Source organism: Chaetodon auriga, chromosome 2 (genome assembly GCF_051107435.1).
Source record: "Chaetodon auriga isolate fChaAug3 chromosome 2, fChaAug3.hap1, whole genome shotgun sequence".
Lineage (NCBI taxonomy): Eukaryota > Metazoa > Chordata > Actinopteri > Chaetodontiformes > Chaetodontidae > Chaetodon > Chaetodon auriga.
Genome location: NC_135075.1, coordinates 4737928 through 4755849, shown reverse-complemented (window position 1 = coordinate 4755849; position 17922 = coordinate 4737928). Strand labels below are relative to the sequence as shown.

Sequence of the window (17922 nt, the reverse complement as noted above, 5' to 3'; positions counted from 1 at the left end):
AGCTTTGTTTTCGATATTTTACAGACAAAATCATATCATAAAATAAATCTATTGTCATATTGTCAGAATAGCTTCAGCTATAATCCAACAGTATACAATATCCAGTCTGCTGTATAATGAATACTTTTGATACCTTGAATGCAGTTTGTTGATCATATGTTTGTACTTATCCTAGGATTTTGAATGGGGAACTTTAACTTGCAGCGGACAAAAAGAAGTTAAAATATTTCTGTATATTAAAGGATGGGGCTTAAAATAACACCGTTTGAAACAACTGACTTATAGGAGACAGATCCACTATTTACTGTGTGCCATCTTGGTGTGACATGCCTGAGATTTCCAGTGCTGGGTTGTCTTCTGATGTCTGCTACCAGGATGTGGATCACGCTGTTTGAGCTGGCAGCAGAGGGAGTTAAACTCTCCTTTTCACAGACATACATAAATTAACACATCACAGCAATCCAGACTGCTTACGTCAAAGGTTTTAATGGCATGATTCAACAACACCGGTAGTGGTTCTGTATCTAAGACCCTTATTTCAAGACAGCACTGACAGCACAACCAACTGATTATAAACATGCTGAGCTTCAGAATGAGCATTTAATTGAAGATAAATCAACTGTATTATATTGAGTAACACGTGTGAGGCAGTAACCGTAGGCTCACTCGTACACTGCTGTTAAAAATGTCATAGAATTGCTGAACTCGTGTGAGAAAGAGGCAGGACAACTCTGAACAACTCGTCTTTTTTCTACTGTTTGTATGAACAGAAATTTCTGTGGGTGTACTGTGCAGATGCATCTACAGAATGTTCCAGAGGCATGAACAATGCACACACAAGCAACAAATGTTCCCACTGGGGACAATACCATCTGTTTATCTAACTATTAAACAACTGTTCTGTAATCAGCCATGGTCAGTGTGTGCTGTCTCCTTGAGACTGACCCACACATTAGCTGCCCTAAAAATACATTAGCAAATTAACACAGCCCATTTCGAGGTTCTGAACACTTGGCTAAGGCTGCATGGTCATGGCCCACAGACACCAAAACTATGGATGCATTTGGGTAACCCTTGTCCTCTCTTATGTTAAAAGTTTCTAACTTTAGCACCACAAGGTTGCCTCGTAAATACCATTGGTGACCTGAGACAAGTCCCATGATATCACAGATTACAGTCTGAATATTCAACCTCAACATATCATGAACAGTGTAGCAGATTAATGGTAAATATACTGTATCCATAAACATCTACATGTAGTTAACAGGTTCAGGCTGCCAACAAGAGCTGGGTGTGTGACTCTTGGTCTTAATCTGAACAGCAGTTGACAAGACAACTTGAACTAAAGGTCCACTTTGACCATATGGTCACATGGTCTTTATCAGCAGATGGATTTTGCTCAGTTGTCATGGAAATATAGGTGTTCAAATGTTCCATTATTCTTATTATCATAGTATGAATGGGAGGTTTGAATATCTAGAAAAAACTCCACCTCTGCTTACTGATGAAGACCATGTGATATGGTCAAAAGCTTTGGAACAAATGAGTATGTCATATGTCATGAGTATGTCGTTCATTGGTCCAATTCATGTGATGCATATACCACTGACAGATGAACACCTGAATGCAAATACCAAGTCCAAAATGCAGTGCAAAATGTCTGATGTTCCCCGATATTATGGATGCTAATGAGTAAACCACCTGAATGGTTTGCAACACCAATTGTGTTCTCCATACTTTGTCAAATGTAGGCTGCCTTTCTCTGTCTATGATACATTTGCTGTTGAAATACAGATTTAGATGAAGAAAGCTCGTGACATGACACACAATTTCCTTTAAATTCTATCAGTTCTGCCAGGAATATTGTTGATCTGTGGACCAGTGGGGGTCGATAGTCATAGATTACTTTACATCCCTTTAAGGTTTAGCTTATTTCAACATTTTCACATTCAAAACTTTGTTGTAGGAAAAAACAATCCATACTAGATCATGAAAAAGTTATGTGCAATAAACGATCTTAAAAAAACATGTATAAGCAAGTAAATGTAATAAAGCCCTTTGCTACACTAATTAATATTCTAGACTAATATCCTGCAGTAGATGATAGGGTCTAAGGAGTATATAAGCTACAATATAATACACTATACACATCAGTCGGCCTTCAGTGTCCCCTCGAAAGGCTGTTGGAGCATCACTGGCCCACCAGGAGGCAGTCCTGATTAGCAGGAGATGATGAGGGCGTTCAGAGACTGCTGACTCTGTGTTCGCTCCAAAGGTCCACCAGTCGACAGAATCTCACAGGCAGCCAGTTCATGATAGAGAGCGTTGAGCACCTCCAGAATGTGGGCTTTCCCTGCACAAAAACAGAACAGATGTGACCGCTGAGGGACTCATGTTACAGACGACCCGACGATAGTTTCATTCAATTCCCTGCCCTGAGTAACTGTAAATTTTCATTATTGCATTTCACAGGACTTGTATTGACTTTATTGGGTGTGTGAGCTCTACTAACCGTGTTGTGGGTCGCTGCAAGACTCCAAAGTGCTGAGCAAGATTTTCCCGAGGGACCTACGCGAGACATTCTGAAACAAGAGAGCGCTATTCTCAGATGGCTATCAGGCAATTAACAGGCACTTTAACAGGCAATCTGAGTCCTGTAACCAGAGAAGCTCGGACATATGTTGAACAAGTGAAATTAATTTGCTCTCAGATCTATGATCAATCTCCCACTGAGGGTTAGATCACAAAAGAATGGACCCAAACCCATTTAGTTCTATGACAGGTAAGACATCTGTTTGCTGATTCAACAAGTCAAGTGGACTTTTAATTGTCAAAGTATCCCTAAGTGAATGTCCATGTGGAGGTCTGCCCTTTGAGTGAAACAGTGAATACTTTCAGTTTGCTTTTCTTTCTGATGTCTGACCAGAGAAATCATTCCAGTGCAGCGTGGGTGGAATTCTCTCATCTGCCAACCTAGCAAAATCATTTTCAGTACTTTGAGTTCCAGTAAAGACTTTTAGTTCACATGATGGTCTGACTGCTGTTTACAAGATTTGACATTGTACTAAAAATCAAAACAACATGTTAGGGCCTAAAGATTAAAAAAGCATGTTGAATGTGAGCACAAAGCCTTGGGTATTAGCAGCTTTAACCTCTTCAGTCTCAGCAGCTGTGACTAACCAGGTCTCTGAGCTGCTGGAGGAGCTGCAGGATGTCCACGAGTTTCTCCTCCACCAGCGACAGACGAACCCTCTCCGTCTCCAGCATCTGCAGCTCCATCTGAAGCAGCTCCGTCTCCTCTGCCTTCTGCTGCAGCTCCTGCAGCAGAGAGTCCTTCATCTGGAAGACACAACACAAGCCAGTAACCTCCTTCTGCCTGGCACAAGCTCAGGTCTCTTATTGTGGTTCAGTCTGCATTATTAAAAGAAAAAAAAACAAAAACCATCATTTGTGGAAAGAACATTACTGTAAGCAGAATAACATTCAATCAAAGTCAATCAAACTGAGGCAGTGCTGACAGTTAAAATTGACATTAAAAAAAGCAAAATGTTTTCAATTATTTAATACTTCTTTTGTTTTTTGTTTTTTTCATTTAAAACGTCTTTGTTTTGTTTTCTTCCTGGAACTTTCTCACCGCTGTATAATTTTCCCCAACTGTGAGAAGAACTTCCATTTCCTCCATGTGAGACAATAGTTCAACAGTGCATCTGGAATTTAAAGCAAATTCTTCCACACCAGGTCTTAGTGGCAGCTGTGCAGGATCAATAAACTACAGACTAATCCACATTTGGTGCTTTAGTGAATATTTAGAGCAGGATGGGATGGTGTATATGTTATTGTCATGTCACCCAGTGCAACACTGATGTGTTTTCAATTGGACAACAATGGAGCTGCATGATGGCACAGAGGAAGAAGATATACCAGGTCAAGGTTACACACAATACTTTTTAGATAGGATTCATTGTTGGTTTTGGTCTCTTCATGGGGTTTGTTGAAACTAAGAAACATGTAGAATACTGCAAACCTTATTCTTTAAGACCAAACACAGATCAAGGAGCTTGTTGTTACAAGAGCAGCTGGATATGTCACTCTTTGAGATGTAACATTTTTACCCCACAGGCCTGCTAAACATCTTCATACCATATAAATACACCAAATGTAAATGTATGTCAAATGTTGAGGTTAGAGTGAGTTTTCAGCCCACATCTTGTCGGTTTGCCTGCCAAAAGTGTTGGAAATCCCTGCAGTGCACCTTTACATCATAGCACATTGAAGGACAAAGGTCTCCCTCCACACATCCTGCACATAAACAAAGCCTCACAGTCAGGGCTTTGTTTAGTCTTAGCTTTTCCTCTCTGAGTGCTGAGACGTTCGGGGAACACATTACGTCACGGTTCCCCCTCGGCCTGTCTTCCTGTGTTGTGAAAATACTACTCGACTGTAACAAGAGCGCTTTAATTTATGATATTCCTCAGTGTCATGTGGGACAAGGGGGGAGTGTTTCTGTGGTCAGCACCGGTGAGAAACAGCTGCAAACACACCCACACACACACACACAGAGGGAGGCTCTGGTGCTGCTGCTGGTGGTTTGGTTAGGTGGAAGCTGCAGGATCATGCCACTAGCTGTGGTTTTGTCTTTGAAGCCTTCCACTTTCATAACAACCTCTACCGGTCGTCTCTAATCTAGTCAAACAACATGCAGACAGCCACAAAATGACTTCTGATGTAAAGCATGGCATAACACTGTTCAGGCAGAACAGTTTCACATAGATGCAGCAGACCAGGGCAGAGGACACTGCAGCAGCCCACCCTGGTGTGATGGAGGCCAGTGGTGGTTTGTACCTGGTCCATGTCTATCTCTGCCTGGCTCTCCTTCAGCTCCAGCTGCTTATGTAACCTGGTCACCCTCTCCAGGAGCTCCACCACAGCGCTGCAGCTCTCCTCGCTCCTCGAGCTCCCGAAATTAGACATCAGCTTCTTGAACGCCTTGTCGTCACACCTGATAAACAACATGGGAAACAGAAAGTCAGGCTGCAATAGCTGTCAAATAGGATCAGACAAACAAACACTGGAGGCATGGAGGCACATTCAGTCTTTATTCAAATTCTCTATTAGATGGCAAGACTTAGCACACTAGTACAAATTAGTGTGGTTGCTAGTCTGTTGCTTTGTTCTAAATCATTAATTTTTATTTGTTAACAATAGATCAATGAACATGTGCAGTGTGAAAGTTCTGCGGTTTGAAGCCTCATACGTCAAACGATGATTATGGATGTGCAGTACCTTTCCCCACAGCAGGACAGCCTGGTCAAGATCCTCTTCACCTCGTCCACCTGCCTCTGCTGATATCCGGTCCACTTGTCCTCCTCCTCATCAGAGGCTGCCTGGCCCTCAACTGAGCGAAACAGCTGCTCCTCCACTGGACACCACAACACACCATCATCACTGATACAGTCACTGTTGTCATTAGCATAGAGGGTGGAAGTCATTGATGTAGTTACTCTCTTTATCAACAGAAACTGTCAAATGCCCTTGAGCAAAGGTAGCCTACTTTTTCCCCATCAGTAACTATACATTTGCTCTCATTAGCACAACAGTAAAAATCATTCTTATTCTCCTCATCCCTGTGCAGGAAGGACTTCCCATTTCATTCTGCACTTTCATAAGGAACATAACTTACTTTTATCTGGGGTCGTCACAGCACGCCCTGTCGGAGAACAGCGGTCATGTTGGGAATCTGAGCAACACCTCTGGGCCGGCCTGCTGCCGACACTCAGCTGCTGCTCCGTCCTGGTGCTTCTTGGGAGTTGTAGTTTTGACACCTCCGACCTGAAAGAGAGCACTGTAGCTGTTTGACTGCATGTTCTCTGCACATACACGACCCATCTTTGCTGCTGTGAATGTCTCTGCTCATAAACTGACACTGACCAAGGGGCTAAAACCGCTCTTCTCATCTGATGAAAAGAGTTCAGTCCAAACCAATCGCCAACATCAAACAGAACATATCAAGTAACACAAGGCAATGTGTATTGAGCCACATCTACAACCGCCATGATAATTTTATAGAGGCCTGTGATGTTGTATGCCAAATGGGTGGGGTAATTGAAGCCAGACATTGTATCTTTAAGGCATTTTTACAGTAAAGTGGGTCAATGGCAGAATGGCGCTCTTGCTGTGCAGGAGTTAGCTTGCAAGATGTGAGGTAAAAGTACACTGGCTGACACAGCATGTAACAAGATTTTAAGAACAGTTTTTTAAGCTCTGTTACATATCTTTTCATGTGCAGATGAAAAGATATGAAACATTTTTATTCTACATGTGTCATGTCCCCGTATGTCAAAGACACAATCAAACATTTGTTCATGAAAAAAACAGTGAGACTGCAGTTTGTGCGGATCAATCGCTCTGTAATGGTTTGAATTTTCTAGGTTTCTCCTGCTGTCTGCTCTTTTGTGTTGGGGGAAATCCGATAGGGGGCCTTCGTAAATCACAGAATAAGTGCTTCCAGATGATGATGTCTTGCCGAAAAAAGAGAAAATCTTGAAAAAAAAAGTTTTCAAAAGCCTAACTCTCTGAGAAAAGAAAAAAAGTCATGGAACACTCATGCTTATATCCTGTTGGCACGAGGCAGACTATGCCGTAAGACAACATTATACTCTGCATCTGCATCTTAATGTTTCTTAGTGCAAAAACAAGGAGAAATGAGTGACTTTACTGAAGGTCAATGATTGCAGCATGATTTCAGGCAATGAATCAGAGAGTCATGTTTAAGTTAGTGGGGCCATGGTGGAGGAAAGAGGCAGTCAGTTCACGAGGGCCAGCAGCTGCAGTCAGACCAACGAGAAACTGGTGCATGGACGTGAACACACACAAAACTTTGCTGGTTGCTGTGGAGACGCTCAGACTCTGGAATGATATGGTGGAGGGCTTTTTCAAATGCAGGCTTTGGTGTGACTAATTGCACTTTAATTGACAGTGGTTGGAGGAAGGCTGCGGCCTGTGTCCAGCGAATACTGTAGCAAGGCCACAGCTTCTGGCTCGGGCCTCTGACATGCATAGAGGTTAAAAAATGGCTTTGTGTCTTGAGAGACAAAAAAGGGCTCCAACAAGGACTCCCCCCCCCCCCCCCCCCCCAGCTCCTGCCACATGAAAACTAGCTCTAATGTGCTTGAGATTTATACTCCTAAAGGAAGGTTTCCCATCTCATATGTTGTGTCTGGTGACGGTGCTGTGCATGGGAATTTCAACTGAATGAATACAGACACCTGAAACACGTCCAGACAGACATCCTGGGTAGTGGTCAGACTGTGGGATGCAACAGACGTAGACAAAATATGATCAGTGTTTCATTAGACAGGCATCATTGCTCTTGCCAATGGACCAAATGCAAAAGCAGCATGGGTGGGTTTGATCTGCCAAAATGAATAAATATCTATTAATTTGCTTATTTTACTAAGAGAGAGAGAGAGAGAGGGTGTGTAAGAGAAAGAGTACAGTTAAATACGCTGCAGACTTCAAAGTGCAATATGAGTATAGAGTTTTTAACATTACTGAGTGATGAAAATCAACTTTAAGCTGCACTAATCCATAGTTTCATATCCACACTATCAAGAGAAATGTTCGCTCACAGTAATGAAATCACAGAGAATTATCACCTGATTTTGCAGTTCGACTTTGCTCTATCGGCTAATTGTTTTTGGCATCGAACTTTATTGTTTGGTTCAGTCTCACTGGTCTCATTAACAATGTTTCCAGCAGCAGGCAGCTGTTTTAAGAGAAAAGGTTGTGTTATTCCCACTATACACTACCTGCCCAGTAACAAACAGCAGACAAGGTTAGCCTCTAGTTATTAGCATTTAGCTGCAAGATATTTCTAAGGTGTTGGTGGAGACCAAAACAAAGAGAAAAGGAGAATGAATATGCAGGTATGCTTCTTTTATCCTTTCTAGATGATTCTTTTGATTATACAGCACATTTATAGTATAGATCAGTCACTATTATGAGCCATGTTTCCAGCAGCAGAACAGCTATTTTCCACAAAAAAGCTCAAATAAACCACTCAGCATACACTAAACAGACAAAGTTAGCGACTAGCACATGAAGACAGGTGAATATCTGGGAGCTTCAGAGATGATCTTTTTCTCAACAGTTGGAAATCAAAACAAAGCCAAATCAGAGTGAATATTGGAAAAGTGCATAAGGTGGAAAGTTACACTTCAGATGAACACTAATGTTGCTTCATGTCTGCTACACAAGTAAATAGGCAATTGTTTGCTAACAGCCATATAACCTTACTGAGGTGAGTATGTCAGGGCTGCAGCTTGTTCTGGTGTTCTTCTAGCCCCAAGTGGCAATATAATAAAATAAAATAAAATAGCACTTCTATGAGCTTTCTCACATTTTGTGCTGTTTGCCTTTTGTCCCATTTAGAAGATAAAGAACAAAACTTAATTTTCCAAGGTCATACATCAGCTGGAGAATCAAGGCAGAGTTTAGCTGAACATACCTCATAGTTTTCAAGGAAGTGCTCACAAGTGGAGCAGATAGACAATCAACTGATCATTTCCTGAACTGCCCATGTGACCTCTTCCTCTCTTTTATCAAGTTCCTGTATCAAAGGCATCTCTTGGCTTATCAGTACCTAAAATTAAATTAAGATGTGGAATAATCTTCAACTTTCAGAAAAAGACAGAAGTCTGAAAAAAATACTTATTAAAGGAAATTCAAGAATTCTGTTACTTTCTCTGTATTGCATGTCACAATACATTGCATTGCTCTTCACAACAAAAAAAGCCATTTTATCTTTCTTAGATTAATATATTGACGTGGCATTTAAGCTCTTGGTAGAGAAATGCACCAACATTAATTAATTTTGAGTATGTTGAAGTATTTTGTAGCCTCTGTAGGCCTAACTATTACCACCTCCTTCAAGGCACATGCAGGAGTAAAATTCAACATGAAGAGCTCTGTTGTGCGATGTCAGGGCATTTCTAATTAATAGGATCCTGTATTTCTCCCTATTAGCAAAAAGTCTAAAGCCGTTCTTCTGGCCTGTCGGGGGTAGTCCAGCTGTTTGTTGTTAGAGCCAGGACACCCAGAGTCCTCCCTATGTTTATCACAGTGTGGCGCTGAAGTGAACTTTCCATCAACACACCCCCCATCACTGTTCCCCCTCCTCCACTCCCTGTAGAGCAGTTTCCTCTTTCAGGTGTCATCGCTCAATGCCAGTCTCCTTTCTCTGCAGAGGTTAAAAATGAAGGCGCGCTGTAAACCTGAGCTTGAACTTGAAGTTCAGTGTTTGTTGGTGCCCTGCGGCATGACAGAGACGGGTGAGGGGTCAAGTTTACATAGCTGACGGTTATTAATCAAGTCCTCTTGGGTCACACCCGTACAATGACTTGGTGTCTGGGATACAAATAAAGCAGCTTCAGAGATGTGATTATTGTTTAGCACTAGCTGAGGACTTAATCCAAAAACCAATGGCTGTAACATTTACAGAGGGTTGTTAAGCTTTCCTCAGCAAGCAAAGTGCAAAGAAACCCCCAAAGTCAAACAAACAAGACTATTAAAAGTAGAGGGAAGTACAGGGAGAGACGTCCAACATGGGTGGGTGGCATAAGTTTATAAGATATTTGTGTGTAATGTATTTCTGCTGATGTCAGCATACCTCCAAACCAGAGAGAGGGAGAGTAGGGCAGCGGTTCAATGTGAAAATGAGCCCACTTGGCAGTGCGAGATTTTGAAGGCCGTTCAAGAACAACAGTAAGGCAGCAGCAGCTGAATGCCACAGGTCCCACACATCCCTCGAGTGTGTCCTTTCCACATTATTTAAAGGGGAGGAATGCCGCGGCAGCACCTGCTCCACACAATGCTGCAGCTCTTGTGCGGAGGCAGATAAATGGTCTGCTCGGCCCTCCTCTCCCCTCTGCTCACAGGCGCCATGCAGAGAGCATGAAAAGGCTGGGAGATTATGCCTCCCCTGGGGCCTGCCTTCAGAGGGCCAGGGGTTAGAGGCATACAGAGAAGAAGTCTGCAGGCGTAGCGATTAAACGAAAAGTGAGTTTTAAACTTGCACACTTAGGACACATTTGCTTGGGTACGTTCTCTAGAAATCACTGGACTACATAAACAGAGACTCCTGGAATCAACAGACAAAGTGACGGAACTGTGGGTGAAAGATGACCAAAGTTCATTTGAATGAGTGATTTTGTATCTCCACTCTACGTCTTTTCTTTGGAGCACAAAAAGAAGATGGAAAGCTGAATGAAGCCAGTCCTCTCTTGTGAGCCTTGCAAAACATGTCCGTCATTTCATGAACAAACAGCTGAGTGTTTGCTTCTTCCTCCAGATGGTAGACCTTCCTCCCCCTCATTTCTTTATGTCCCTCTCACTGCGCTTCCTATTGTCTGATCCCTCTGGCCCAAAGAGTTCTATAGGCTACAGTGACTGATTGAGACTGCCATTACCTCCTGGACTAAAAACACAAACTAAAAGTGGCACTTTTATACAGTCCCAGTGTACAAAGACTTTCCTGTGCTAATCACCTCCTGTCCAAGTTGCTGCTCCCATCTGACGCTCAGCCTCTGCTCTGTTCTAGTGTTCAATCCAAAGAAATCAAAGACATATTATGGAACAACACCCGCATGTCTTAAGTTTCATGTTTTTAAACTGACTTCTGCTGGGATGTTGATGGAAAGTTGAAAGAGGATTTTCAAGATGAGAAAATTGTACATCAACATTCTTAAAACACTAAAAAGGAAATCAAATGAATATCTATATCCACAACATAACAGCTTTACGCTTCATTTTACCATTTTATGAACTGATTAAACACACAAGATATGAAGTGTTAATTAGTGAGTCTTAGAGGTGCTGATACACAGGTTTTGTCTGGGCTTGTTCCCTTTTCCAGTCATATGCTAAGCTAAGCTAACCAGTGGTTGGCTGTAGCTTCTGATTTATCATACAGACATGAGAGGGGTATCAATCACCTCATCTTCATCTATTCCTTTAAATGATCAAGGTACCAAAATATATCTTAGGTGCTTTAATAGCATAAGAGTGTATAAGCATTGTGTATCACCATCTTTCTAACCACTGTTAGTTGGAATCCACAGGACAGAAGCAGTGCCAGCTCTCAGCCACCCTTCAGCCCTGTACCTCTGAATCTCTGGGATCCAGCAGCATCAAGTTAATCTCATTACTTGTCACAGCAGTTTAGAAGTAAGCCGCAGGGATAAAGTTACGGTCGATCATTTCAACAGACCCCTCGATACACTACTGCATCTCTAAACCCACTACATATGATCCGAAACACTGAGACAGCATGTTAAAAGAGGAACGACTTCATTTTGAAGTCATTTAATTAATAAGAAAGACGTGAAGGAAGAAACCAAACACTACATCTTCAAACACCTCAACCGGCACCTTTCTCTTTAACCGTGTCCTTGGATGAGACGTTACTGAACAAGCACTGACGCTTTCAGTGGGAATATTCATGGTGCTTGGTTGCTAAGATCCATAGGACGGGGGTGCCTATGTGGTATTGTTCATTTGGGAGCAGAGTGAAAGAAGTGAGCTGAGATTGATGAGAACGGTCAGTCTGTTGAGGTTTTCACTCAATGGAGCTTTCTCTTAACAAGTCAGAGCCTTTGTGGTGTTGAATTATTTGCCATTAGGCTATCAATGGAAGGGCAGTGAAAAGACTTTGGAACACAGTCTGCATAGATTAGTGGAGTGTAGGGTTAAAGTAAGGGTATTGTGGTAGTAAAATGTGTTATTTAGAATTACAGAAAGGCAGGTAGCAGTGAGGACTTCAATCGTATGGATCTGGTTGTGTGTGATTGTGTCTTAGAGTTCGTAATAACAGCATTAGGTAGATGTTACAACCATTTAGAGACATCTGCTACCTAAGAAACCCAGACCTGCAGACACTGATTATATGGTTGGAGCAGAGAGAACAGACACAGAGATAAACATTAAACCAATGGCTTTGTACTTGAGAAGTCCAATTACATCCTTACTTCCACCAAAATGAATAGTTGCCAACAGTAGCATAGCTCAGGCAAGACGGACCTGCCACACACGATGCCTGTTAAATAAACTAAAACACAACAAGGCTGAAAATTGGAAGAGTAAACCACATCAAGTCTTCATAAGGAGCATGGCAGAGGTTTCCAGGCATGAAGCCAGAAGTAAACAAAGTCATTTTATTCTTGGAGGAATTATAATTCATAATGGTTCATTCTAGCCACAAAAGCCTCTCTAATGCAATAACCTGCCAAAACAAGGCCCTTTTTCTCACGACACGAAGAGCAGCCAGACACTTCCTCAGGGTGTTACAGCTGATTGGGCCTAATGAAGAGTTTAAAAAGGTCTTTGTCCAGCCTAAAGACTCTCTGAGTGACCTTTGGGCATTATTTCTTTTGATACATCAATATGATGCCGACATGAAATCACAGGAACATCTGAAGGAACATCTTATTTCTACATCTTATTTTTATTTTTATTTCTATCTTTATTTCTTTCCATCTAAAAGGAATCAATATCAAAATGTTAATTGTAAAAATTGTGTTACAACCGTAGAAACTCTGAGGACATGATTGCATTGTCATCTGAAAATTCTGACCTGTAATTTTTGTTATATGGATCATTAATATTATCTTCTGATTCATTATGTTGTCTGTTCACTTATTGTGTAGTGTCTGTACACTGTATTTTATATAGATCCCAGAAAGAAAAAGAGGACATGACCTCACTGATCTCAATGATCTTGCCCTCCAGTTAATGTCTCACTCAAACGTGTTTGGAGTTAGTGTTCAGTACCAAATAAATAATACTGACTACATTGTCTCCAAGGTGGATATAGCATTGCTTTTTCAAGGAAATGTTCTGCAGATGTTCCATCTTCTGTTAAGTTTGATGCTGTTAGGTCACTTGACTGTCTCACCTGGTGTATTGCCATTCATCTGGTCAAGTGCTGCTAATGAAACATAAAAAAACGTTCAAATTGTGTAGAGCAGAGCTTGTTCTGTCTGTGCTAATGTGTGGAAAATGCTAAACGACTATCCCGGCTAACTGTAGAGGCTGAAGTAAAAGCTAGTCTTCTGTTACTCATGCAAACTGTCACATGGAATAATACACCACATTTTGTCTGTGAGGAACTTGCATATGGTGGTTTTTGTCATGGGTGTATGACACGTTAAGTGAACAGTGGTCATGAACAAATTGTATAGTGAGAAGTGCTCTTTGTAGAGGTTCTTCTGCCTGGAAGACACTCTTCACCAACAGCACACAAATCAGGAAAAGATTTTCTTTCAAAAACACACAAAAATTGCTTTTGCATTGACGTGGATGCTATTTATCTCATAGAGTCACATTTCATGACATTAATTCTGTCTTCCTTATTTGATCTTCCAGCCAATCACCTGTCCCCTGTGCCTTAAACGAGCAAGCTCAACAACTATTACTAGCATTAGCCAGAGCAACAGTACTGTCGAAGTAATTCTGAGTCAACTTTCTAGCTGCTGTAAATAAAGAGACACAATGCCCAGACATGAGCAGATTTAATCTATTTATCTTAAAAAGGCTGCACATGCTACCTACCAAGCTAACTAGCGAGGTGATACACATGCCTGTTGCTGGTTCCACACCAGTCTTCTGATTGACAGCTGGTAGCAGTCACGGGGCAGGAAACATAGCAACATGCAAACAAAGGCAGTGAAGAAGACGACTACAAGCAAACATTTGTCTTTGCAAATGTTGTCTTGTTACACTGCTGCTTCAACATGAACAAATGGTGTGTGGTTGATGCTGCAGTGCGACATGCGTCACAATGTTCCCAGTGCTTTTACCTGTAGTAGAGGAGTTCAGATTCCAGCTGGAGGATGTGTCTCTGCAGCGCCGGCACATGACTGGCCTTGGTTTCCAGTTCCTTCACTTTACCCAGGCCACTGAGCAGTGCCTGCCTGGCCTCCTCCACCTTCCTCCTCATGCCTACCTGCTCCCTCTTCAGGGCTTGGTTGCAGTCCTCCAGAGCAGCCACAGTCTCTTTAGTGGTCCACAGTTCCTGCTCCAGTCTCTGATTGCACAGCATGGCTTCCTCTACCTGTCGGTCTCTGGAGCTCCGCAGCAGCTCTATCTCGTGGATTATGTTCTGCAGGCTCTTCAGATTGCTGTAGGTGCTGTTTTTCAGGCTGGTTTCGCTCATACTTTTCTGGGCAGCTTGTTTCTGGTGGGCTACAAAACAGCCGTCCTCTGCTTTATGTTTGGAGTGGCTTTTCCATAGTCCTACCTGAACAGAAGTACAACAGATGACTGAAGAAGACAAGATCATGAGACTCCCTTAACTAGTATTGCACCTGCTTGGTCACATTTCAGTACATGGGACTGAGCAGGTGCAATTTAGTGTCTCCTTCTATTAAGGAATTTCTTCATAAGGAAGTTCAGAAGCTATCATGTCAGCAGTTATGACTCATTATTCCAGGATATTGGATTTCTCATTTTTTAGCACTCTATTAATTCTGCAGTTGTATGTTAATAAAATCATCAATAAAGGGCTGCAGGTTTCAGCACCACTGTTTAATACAGCATGCTTTATTATGGGTTTATAAATTGTAACTAATCCTTCATTAATGGTTAATAAATCATTACTTGACATCTTATAGATCGGTTAGAAGTGTAACATTTGGGTTGTCCGCGCTGTGAAACATTTCTCCTCCTTCATTATTAATAATAAAGTTGTCAAGGAAATCATTAATGGAAAAATTAGGTTATGAATTTCTCACTTCTTAATAAGCCATCAAGTTCTAAATGTTGGTGAGTTGTTGAGAAAAGGTAATTGGTTTTTCAATGTCAAACAAACAATCTAGAGTTGCCTTTTATAAAGGGTTTATCAGTTGCAACTGATGCTTGTATAATGATTGAATAGATCAGTTATAAGTCATGAGTTGTCACGTCGTAGCTGGTGTTAACCTTCTCCCAGGGTGACAGTTACTTTGTCTGATTAGATTTTTAGTTCAACACACATCCAATGGCATGTTTGACCACTTACCACCAAAACAGCAAGTTATACATCACACCTGATGGATTAACATAGGAAGCTGTCATTAAAGACTTATTAACATTTAAAATCACAGAAGACTAACTTGCTGTTGGCTTATTAGACAGTGAGAAACCTGCTTAGGCTACCAATGCAGGATTTACAAAGGGTTTAGAACTTATAACCAAGGGCTTTAGTGGTTAAAAATGATCGACCAGTGCTTTATAGATCACTTCCAAGAAATTAATAACAACCTTTGAGTGTTGGTGGCAGAATTGTCTTGGGATGCAAAACTGCTTACAATGTTCAGGGTTCATTTATTCATCATTCTACAACACAGAGTTGTACGAGCAAATGCTTGCTGTAGTCCCTTTATGCAACTCACAAAACATCACTTTTTTAAATGGATAAATAAATTCTAAGTCATAAAACGAAACTATTTTTTATGGCGGAGGACTGAGGATTGTTGCGCCTTCGTATTTTTAGGGCTTGTATGATCCAACTGAAACATATTCTGTAAGGTTACCCTTCTTCTCCTTTGCTACACCAGCAACCACTCTCACCTGCAGAGCCAAACAGCGGGCATCACTGCTCTGAAGAGCGGCTCGCATGTCCTCAATCAGCTCCCTCAAACTTGCATTCTCGTCCTCCAGCTTGCTTATTCGGTCCTCTGCCTCCTCCAGCGCCACTATCTCCTCATAGCACTCCTTGGTGCAGGAGCCGATCCTGCAGCCGGAGGCGTGTCGTCCCTCCGAGGAGGCACAGGAGCTCACACCCACAGACAGCAGCTTCTCTCGCCGCCTCAGAGGGCTTCTCAGGCGGATCTGAGTCTCTATATGCTCGCTGTCCTTCCCGACCAGCAGCCGGCCGTTCTCATACTGACACCCCGCCTTGGTGCTGAAGTATCCGCACAGTTTAGCGTGGAAGTGTCGGAAGCTGAGCTCGCTGGGTAAATGTTCTGAAACTCCTTCGCATTCTGCGTCCTCCGAGTCTTTGTTCAGTCCCAAAACTTCACATAGGATGTTAAAGTCCTCCACAGGAATTTTGCCCCCGCCTTGATAGTCCATATGATGGAAAATCTCCTGCAGGTATTGATCCAGTCCGGTAGCCAAAACTATAATTTCGTTCTCCACTCCCCGGTCCAGTCCGTAATGGTAAGCCAGAGTGCTGACTATCCATTGTGTCCTGCGCGCTGGTCGGCTGTATGGATCAATGGAGTCTATTGCATCCATCATTTCTACTGAGCCACATCATATTTCCTCAAACTGAACACGGTGACTTTGTCTCCTCTAACATCGCCCTGTGTGTGTGTCGTGTTCGTCCTCTCTGCAGACACTCTGAGCACACTGGCGCAGCTGAAACGAGGCGTGTGTTAAAGACAGAGCAGATTTGAATTTAGCACTGCCCCCCAAATCCAAAACCAGGGGTCCCAACCAGGAGTCAGCAACACACACGAGCTGTGTCCCAATTCAGGGGCTGCATCCTTCGGAGGATGGATTTGAAGGCCGCTTACGTCATAACGCTGCGCGAAGGCTGTCCCAATTCGTCCAAATTCGAAGGATCCTCCAAATGCAGCCGACAAATGCGTCCTCCTTTTCCCTGTATTTGGAGGATGCGTCGCTACTATCCTTCACGGCCTCCCATATCCCAAGATGCTTTGCGCACCGATTGTTTTTTTTAATAATGGCGACCTGTTGATATGAGGAGCTCAGTTAACAGTCAGCCTTATTAAAACTCTTCACTTACAAATGTTACAAGCTCGCATGTCCACTAATATCTTATTTTGGGTGAATACTCGATTGTGATTGGCTGCAGTAGTAAAAAGTGTTGTAGGACAACTATAAAAAAGTTCCGGTCAAATAGCCTGATTGTTCTAAATTATTGCGCTGGCTCAAACGCTAGTTGGTAACCGTGGCAACAGAAACTCAGAACATACGTTATTTCACAGTTTATTTATCACAGCGGCAAGACAGTAGACAACATGAGTGATTTTATAGTTTCCTTTAACCACATTTAATGATCAGAGTGAATGGTGGATAATATTTCTTGCAATAAAAACGATTTAGGAAGCTATCTGCGGACTTTGAGTCTTTGAAACAAAATTTGGCATCATCCTCTGGACACACACAAGCGGTAAGAGGTGCACTTGCCCTCTGAAACGATACTTTGTATCACGTAACATAACGTTAAGCAATCATGTCACTTCCCTCCTCTGATTAGGTCTAATATAACAGTTGCGCCGACCAAGCTGCAGGTTCTGTGGCCAGAGCCGGTTACCTTGGCAACGCGTCACAACGAGCGATATTAAATAGTCCACTCAGCCGCGTCTTGTGAAAAACTTACGATGTTAACGGTAAAAAAAAAAAACCCAACATTAACGTATTAATAATTGATTTAATAGTTATTTCTTTCTTAAGTGACCATGGTATATGCGGGATAATGCCCTTCGAGGTGTCCATTATCAGAAATGAATGGACGACGCGGAGGCGTGAACCGTCCGACGCGAAGCTGTGAAGATATTCACATCAGGTGAATTTGTAAGTTGTATAATAGGCTACATTTCGCGCCTCTTACAAGCGATAGGAGCTGTACGGGCGCATCTCTGCACCCCGTACGTGTGTTTTTCCCGGGTTAGGAGGGAAGAAGTTATGACGTCGTGACGCAATCAGGACACGCTCCGAAGGCTAGACCGTCCCATTTACCGATAGTTGATGCGGCCGACGGAGGATCCTCCGCAGGACCCAGCCTACAGAGACCGCGTAGGCTGGGTCCTCCGAAGGATGCAGCCCCTGAATTGGGACACACCTACGGACTATAACGGTCTCATGCCGGCCGCCTGAGTATAATTGCCACCAGGTGTGTAAACTTGTCATTCAGTTGGG

General features: G+C 42.5%; 1 protein-coding gene across 1 annotated transcript; it reads right to left on the bottom strand.

The window, feature by feature from the left end:
- Positions 1 to 468: 468 nt before the first annotated feature.
- Positions 469 to 16388, bottom strand: efcc1 (EF-hand and coiled-coil domain containing 1). Its single transcript, XM_076747809.1, has 8 exons — positions 15604 to 16388; positions 13854 to 14293; positions 5681 to 5829; positions 5284 to 5419; positions 4843 to 4999; positions 3181 to 3339; positions 2513 to 2582; positions 469 to 2353 (listed from the first exon to the last, which is right to left on the bottom strand). The coding sequence occupies exons 1-8, from the start codon at positions 16273 to 16275 to the stop codon at positions 2220 to 2222; spliced, it is 1917 nt and encodes a 638-aa protein (XP_076603924.1). The 5' UTR covers positions 16276 to 16388; the 3' UTR covers positions 469 to 2219.
- Positions 16389 to 17922: the final 1534 nt, after the last annotated feature.